Source organism: Echinops telfairi, unplaced genomic scaffold (genome assembly GCF_000313985.2).
Source record: "Echinops telfairi isolate 266 unplaced genomic scaffold, ASM31398v2 ScPeMD7_11;HRSCAF=52, whole genome shotgun sequence".
Lineage (NCBI taxonomy): Eukaryota > Metazoa > Chordata > Mammalia > Afrosoricida > Tenrecidae > Echinops > Echinops telfairi.
In genome coordinates this window covers 6,729,499-6,737,107 of record NW_022103908.1, presented here as the reverse complement: position 1 = coordinate 6,737,107, position 7,609 = coordinate 6,729,499, and the positions used below count along the sequence as shown (strand labels likewise).

The window sequence follows — 7,609 nt, the reverse complement described above, 5'->3', positions numbered from 1 at the left end:
GGCACTTCTAACACTTGCCAACGAATTCACTCCTGAATTGACAGAACCAGGGTTAGCAAAAAGTATTCCGGGCTCAGCTGACATTCGAGAAGGCCAAGATGGATGCTAATGATCCATCTGCAGCATTTTTCGGATCGACTTCTCCATATGTTGAAGGTGTTCATAATTAAAATGGAAAGAAGCATAGCTCTGAATCCATTGTGTCCATCACCTGTCTCAGTCATGAACACATTTATCTGGCAAAGCATCTAGCCATCCTTTTACATGTCAGCTTCACCCTTTCAAGATGAGCTGCACATATGACAACGTACCCTTTAATATGTTAGCGTGCATTACTTAGGCATATTCTTCTCTGTACTCACAATGCCTGTTATACCTAAGAGAGTTCAGAAATAGCCCTCATCAGCCCTGGTGGTGCTTTGGGTTAGGCGTTGAACTGCTAACTGCAAGTGTGGTAGTTCAAACCCAGCAGCTGCTCCCTGGGAGAAAGCTGAAGTGGCCTGCTCTCATAGCACATATACATCATCTCAGAAACCCCCGGTCGGGTACCTCTGAGTTGGAATCGACTCGTTATCAGTGGGTTTTAAGCATCTTATGAAATTCCCAACTCAGACACGTTGCCCTCTAATTGGTTGGGGAGTTTTCTTGGCTATCGTCTTTACAGAGGCAGGTCATCAGGGCTTCCCTACACAGTGTTGCTTACTAAGGCGGAAGTGCCAACCTTTAGATATGTAGGCAAGAGCAAACCATTTGTGCCACCCCCACGGGTCTTTCTTATCTCATAGCCAATCCTTGCTCCTGTTTTCTTGGTTGTCTCCCTAATATCTTTCTTGGCAGTTATTTGAACAGTGGTTAAATTAAGATTTGCCAATGGCAGTTAGCTGCTACACATTTCTAGATCCTTTCCACTGCCCCTTGTATTAGTAAGCTCATCTGTAAATAATGGTACTAACTTTTACTACAGTGAGAAAAATTCTCTCGCCATAATAAAAAAAATGATCAAGCTACTAGATACTCATTTATTACTGTGTGTCAGGACTTTTAGGAAGGGCTGTCGAGATTTTACTTGAATAGAAGTTTTCAAACATCCCATTATAATGTTTTGCTATTGACCTTCCTAGAGTGAGGTGTATTAAGACATTTTTATTTTGCGTAATCGCTGTATAGTTTATAAAGGAGCCCCGGTGATACAGTGATTATGTGCCAGGATGCAAACTGAAATACGGCAGTGCAAGGCTCTGGGAGAAGGCTGTGGGGGAGAGGGCTTCCTTGGAGAGCGATGAGGTAGTTCTACTGTCTTCTCGGGTCCCTGTGAGTCAGAATCAACTCAACAGCCCTGGGGGGTTGGTTGGTTTGGGGTCATGTCGTTTACAAACCGCTGAACAACCCCATGACCGCATGGGGTTGGTTCTGTCTCACAGCGCCCCCCGAGGACAGAGCAGAACCGCCCCGTGTGTTTCCCAGACTGTTCCTCTCCCGAGTAGACAACCTCCTCTTTCTCGCCACACAAATCTGTGGTTCCTAAGATTTACTTCATTTCTGCGTTTCGCTTAGAAGCGTTTTATTTGCATCCCGGCCACGTAGCTTTGATCCCTCATTGAACCACTTTGTGTCCCTTGATCCAGTCAGTAAGACGACACAGGTGCCCGCAGGCCAGATCGAGGCTTAGTAATTCGGGAGCGTTAAGGAATCTTCTCAAGTGTCTGCTTGCTGTCCCAGCTCTAATTTAACAGTTTTTTTTTAAGTACTTGAATGCCCATGGCTTTGTGTTTCCTAGAATTCGCCCAATGTAAAACTCTTAGGGAGTAAGCTGACTGCGAGCTTCCTGACTGATGTGTTTTTGATTGGTCAAGATAGATTTAGTTTTTCTCCTTGTTCCTTTCATGCTCCCAAACAACTGTCGAAATTAGCATGCCAGGGGTATTCTAACAATTACCTTCTGCTCTATTAAACGGTCTTACGTTCAGTGTGAAATAGAGGGTAGGACTTTATGGCATACTATTGAAACCTTCATTGTTGTTACACGTGACCGGTGCCCAGGAGTTCATGGTAGAAAAAACGGTAACATTAACATTCTAATTTTTTGGTTTTTTTTTTAATTAATGTTTTTTCTTATGGTCAGCTGGGCAAGTATGACTGATGGCAGTTTGGGGCATTTCTAAGCAGCTGACGTTTGTTTGGGAAATGTCTTGCAGGCCCTGGAAGACTCGAGCAGTCTGCAGAGGAGCGGCAGGGACAGCGGGTACAGTGATAGTTGGTGCCCGGAACGTGGAGAGCTCCCCGCGCCGGCGGGCAGCCACCAGCGAGAGGGCTCCTTTGAGAGCTTGGACTCCTTTGGGTCAAGGTCTTTCACAAGCTGCTCATCCGACAGCACCTTGAAAGGGGGCCGGGAAGGTGAGTTGTTGGTGACCGCCTGCCCGTTGCTCTATGTTCAGTGTATGAAGGGGGACGTGGGGATGGGAGAAAGTGGAACAGTGGAGAGAATATTATCTTGGCAAGTGGGCTTCCAAGAGATTCAGGTATACCTTAGAGGTTTCTTCTTGGCTAATCACTTCCGCTCTTAGTGATAGTTTCAGCTTTCATTTTTATTTCTTGTCGTTGACATCGTCTTGTTTTCTCCTTTCCATTTTTTGGGAGAAGACAGGAAGAGGAGAAAGTTAACATGGTCCTGTTTTATCAGTGGAAATCTACCTTGTATTCTCTTGACAGACTTGGGCCTATTTATTTGTGCCTGTATGGCCTATGAGCAGGATCCCGGGTGGCAGAGTGATTATGCGTTGCGCTGCTAACTGCAAGGTCAGCAGTTCGAAACCACCAGCCACTTTGTGGGAGAAAGACAAGGTTTTCTACTGCCTTAAAGAGTCACAGTCTCGGAAACTCCCCAGGGCAGTGCTCCCTGCCCTTCGGGGTTGCTATGAATCGGAACGGACTTAAGGGCAGTGCCTTTTTTGGCTCATAAGTGGACATGACTTAAAACAAAAACAAAAATGATGCAGATAAACTTAAAGGTGGCTCCGTGGTCCAGTGGTCAAGCAGTCAGCTGGAAGCCAGGGTCAGTGGTTCGAATCCAGTAGCTCAGTAGGAAAAAGAGATGGCTGGCTGATTCTGTAAAGCTCTACAGCCCTGGAGACTGTATGGAACAAGTCTACTCCATCCGATAGTAGGGTCATGAAGAGCCAACGGACCCAACGCCGACAAGCTTTGGATAGCATTAAAACACAGATGTGCTCTCTCCCTGAGTCTTGTCTTTTCTTCTCTTACTTTCCTCCCAAAGATAAGAAAAATGTTCTCCAGCAAAACCAGGAAAAGCGTTGATTTATGTGATTACCTGTCCACCCAAGCAAAGGAAAGTTGTAGAACCCCCCCCCCCCCATAGCCTATTGTGCTCACCTTTGATAGACTGAGTATGGTGCTGCTGTGGGGAGAGGACACACCTGGTGCTGCTCCTGTTCGAGTCCGAGCGAACCCAGGACAGACTGCGTGCAGAAACGGCATCTTGATGAGAGCCATGCTGGTGTGGGGGGAAGCCTTCTTTCAAAATCTCAAGGTTCTAGTCAAATCAGTAATTTCTATGCAAACCGTATTCTTACGGTTTATTAGGTTACAGGAGCAGCTTCTGATGGCAAGTCTCTGGTCACATTTGACTAGATTGACACTCTAGGTGCAGTATTGGAAGTAGTTTTGCATTTCCCCCATCATCTACATCTAAAAACAAAAATGAAAGTTTGGGTGGCATATCTGCCACAGTAGGTTTTGTGTTTCATTTGGCTTGTCAAGTTTGAATATTAGTTTTTATTTTTTTCTGACGTAAATGTTTAAACATCAGCAAAGTTGAAATCATTTTGCAGTGGACATCCATATATTCAGCAAGCAGATTCTGCCATTTCATTTTGCTACCTTTGCTTCGTTCTACATCTCTTTCTGTCTCTTGTTGTGCCTTCATTTCGTCTGTATACTGAGGCAGTTCAGAATAAATTACATTTATTCTGACAGTGTCATTTGTCCTCATTACTGCAGCGTACATATCATTAATTTAAATCCAAATTTTGTTTTATCTATGTACAATCTACATGCTGTGCAACATTCAGTGAATTTGCTTTCCAAAAACAAAATTAACCAATTTATCAAGCCTTGTACCAATAATAAAGTGCTTTAGTTTAGAAAATAATATAGTTGTTAACTACCACCAACCCTGGAGTTGCTTTCGACTCATAGAGACCCTGTTAGAACAAAACCACCCAATCCTGCGCCATCTCAGAAATGTTCTTATCTTTAAGTCTAACATGGGTGAAGCCACTGAGCCAGTCCATCTTGTCCAGGGTCTTCCGTCCGCGTTGTCACTCTCTCCCTACTACGCCCAGCCTGATGTCCTTTCCCAGAGGCTGGCCTCTCCTCCTAACAGCATGTCCAGAGTACGTGAGACCTCAAGTCTTGCCAGCCTTCTTCCAAGAGAGGTTCTTTGTTCTCTCTGCGGTCCATACTGCTGCCGATAGTTTGTGCCAGCGTCAGAATCCAGATGCATCGATGTGTCTGCAGTCGCCTGTAGTCAGTGTCCAAGTTTCGCCTGCTGATGAGCCGATTGAAAAATGCCATCGTTTGAGTCAGGCACCCCTTAGCCCTCAAAGTAAGATCCGTGTTTTTCAACACCTTTTAAAGACCAGAGCAGTGTGTTGCTTGGTGTCTTGACTGTTGCTTTCACGAGCCTTGATTGTGGATCCGAGCAAGATGAAAATCCTTGACCACTTTTATCTTGATGCTGCCCATTGGTCCAGCTGTGAGTAGTGGTAGTAGCATTTAACAATTCTGAATGAAGAAAAGCAAATGGCACCGGAAGGGTTAAGCTCTAAATTGCTGCCCTCGTTGACTGTTTGCTCTGTAGGTGTGTAACCAGATCATTAGCCGTACTTTTAAGGAAATGAAACCGAGTTTATAATTCATCTGGGTGGATGGAATTCCCAACCCACTGTTTTATATTGTCCTGACCAAAGAGCATGAAGTGTACAGAGTTTACACTGTCTCCAGCCAGCCAAGAACCAGGAGGACAAAGATGGAGGGTGTGTGGGAATATGCGAGTGTCAGTCCATTCAAATGCAGTTGTCAAATGGGTGGAACTTAAACCTGCATCTCAGATACTTGTCGAATTAGTTGCTTGGTGGTTGGTGGTGTGATTGGGTGCTGTTGAGTTGATTTTGACTCAGAAAGATTCCATGTGGCAGAGTAGAACTGCCCCATAGGGTTTTATCAGCTGCAGTATTTATCCTAAGGGATTGCCACACCTTTCTTGGAGTGAGCCGCCAGATTCTCAAACTTTGTGCCAGGTTCCTTAGTTCCATGTGAAAGTCTACTCAAACTCACTGCCGCAGAGTTGGAGCCCTGGTGGTATAGTGGTTACACTTCAACCGTGATTCGCATGGTCAGTAGTTCTAAACCACCTAAATCTCCTTGGGAGGGAGACTGGGCCTTCGACTCTCATAAACAGTTGCAGTCGCAGAAACCTTCGCGGGGATCACTCTGAGTCAGCATCCACTCGATGGCAGCGGGTTTGAGAGCCACGGAGCTAATTCTGAGCCACTCCAACCCTGATAAGACAAAGTAGAACTGACCCCAGCCATGTTTCCAAGTCTGTGATCTTTATGGAAACCAGTTGCCACATCTCTCTTCTGAGATTTTCATGAAACATCTTTTTGGGAATGATTATATTTGTCTATTCTGTGGGGGTGTTGTACTACCTTGAAAGGTTAGAAATGCAAAAGCAAAATGTTCTGTCTGAGATTAGACATTTTATTTGTGCAAATTTGGGTAAGCATCATTTGTACGGTTACTGGAAGTAAGAGAGATTCCTTATTTTCTTTAGGGCAGTGGTTCTCCACCTTCCTAATGCTGTAACCCTTTCATACAGTTCCTCATGTGGTGGTGCTCCCCAACCATAAAATTATTTTCGTTGCTATTTCATAATTGTAATTTTGCAGCTGTTATGAATTAGGCTACCCCTGTGAAATGGTGGTTCTACCCCCAAAGGGGTCAGGACCCACAGGTTGAGAACCACTGCTTTAGGAGTTGGTAAAAAGAAACCAACCAGCCCTGCAGTAGATTCTTGACTTCTACTGTTCCAGGGCTTTACTGCTTCTGCTTTCTCCCTTTTCGCAGCAACATGCTTTCTGCTCTGGCCCTGTGTGAAGCCACTTCCTGTAGACTCTGAATTTATTTACTGCAGATTCCTGTCCAGCAGGAGGGAGGAGCCTAGAGTACCCTTAAATCCAACTAACCCTCCAGGTGCCCCAGCCCTGTCAGAAACCATGCACCGCCCGACTCTTACCTGTCCCCTTGAGAAGGTAGCCAAGTTTGCAAAGGTCGGCAGCCAAGGCAGGAAGGAAAGAAGGACGGAAGAGAGACAGAACTCTTCTTGGCTTTCTGTTTGTGGTTCTCTATAATCTCTTCTTCCTATGCCTTATTGCTCATTAAAAAGCAAAACAAAAACAACTGCTTTGAAGACAGACTTATCTAGGCGACCTTAAGATGTATGAAAAAAACATTCTTTTGAACTTGGTTTGGGTGAGCATCCAAGATCTCCAGTATAATTTCCGAGGACTCTGGTGACGTTGTAAGCCCTGTGCCCTCACGCAGGCAGAAGACTTGAGATTCTTTGGGGATTTTTGAAGTCTTTCAGCCCAACCCCACATCTGATGGGTGCGGCTTGTTTCAAAGGGTGTCACAAAGATCCCTCTGTGACCTGATGCATTTTTTTTATGTGTTCTCTCTCTCTCTCTCTTTCCCTCTCCCTCTCCCTCTCTCTCTCCTCGAGGACATTTCAGACCCTGGGGGAGGAGAGGAGGGGGGGACTTACTTTAAACAAGGCGTTTCCCGCGATGACTTTTGTAGCCCATTCTCAGTGCCTGTGATGGGGTCGCTGGCTTTTCGTCAGTCATGGTGTTACATCAGCACCTTACCGAACGGCTGCCCAGAGGAATGGAGCAGATGGGGATTCGGAAGGACATTGGGAGTTTTTCTGCTTAGAAAGTCTAACATCCACAGAATGGCCCCTGTGCTCCTCTCGTAGACACAGCAAATTCCTGCTCATGGGTCTTATCACAACTTCATGACAAGTTTCTAAAAATACGCCCCACAGTGTGCAGTGTAGCACCGGTTTCTGCGGGAGAGAGGGAGCCAGCCGGCAGGCTGTGTGGGTTCCAGTGAGATGAAGAATCTGACGAATAAAGCAAATTCTTGTGCCTCCCCCTCCCCCTTTCTCTCTCTCGGTAGGTTGCGAGAGTGACACAGATTCGGAATTTACATTCAAGATGCAGGATTATAATAAAGATGATATGTCCTATCGAAGGACTTCGGCGATTGAACCCAAGGCTGCTTTACCGTTCAATCGTTTTTTGCCCAACAAAAGTAGACCGGTCTCCTACGTGCCGGCGCCCTTGAGGAAGAAAAGGCCGGATAAACAGGAGGATAACCGGAGGAGCTGGGCAAGCCCCGTGTACACGGAAGCAGATGGAACGTTTTCCAGGTGAGGGGGTGTGATCTGACGGGGAGGTCTGAAGCTTTCAGCGTGGCTGGCGACGTGGGTGGGGCACTTCACTGTGATGAAAATGACTTTTTAAGA

At 45.8% G+C, this 7,609-nt stretch overlaps 1 protein-coding gene across 14 annotated transcripts in view; it reads left to right on the top strand.

Annotated features, from left to right (window-relative positions):
- Nucleotides 1-2,198: 2,198 nt before the first annotated feature.
- Nucleotides 2,199-7,609, top strand: part of LMO7 (LIM domain 7) — a 60,692-nt gene continuing 55,281 nt past the window's right edge. For 10 of the 14 annotated variants that reach the window (XM_045287177.1, XM_045287176.1, XM_045287173.1 and 7 more), the window contains exons 1-2: nt 2,314-2,394; nt 7,261-7,513. In XM_045287177.1, coding sequence (XP_045143112.1) covers nt 7,299-7,513 — 215 coding nt within the window. In that variant the 5' untranslated portion in view covers nt 2,314-2,394; nt 7,261-7,298. Of the gene's footprint in view, nt 2,395-7,260; nt 7,514-7,609 lie in introns of all 14 variants that reach the window. The other 4 variants (XM_045287178.1, XM_045287175.1, XM_045287174.1 and 1 more) reach the window with 2 other exon arrangements.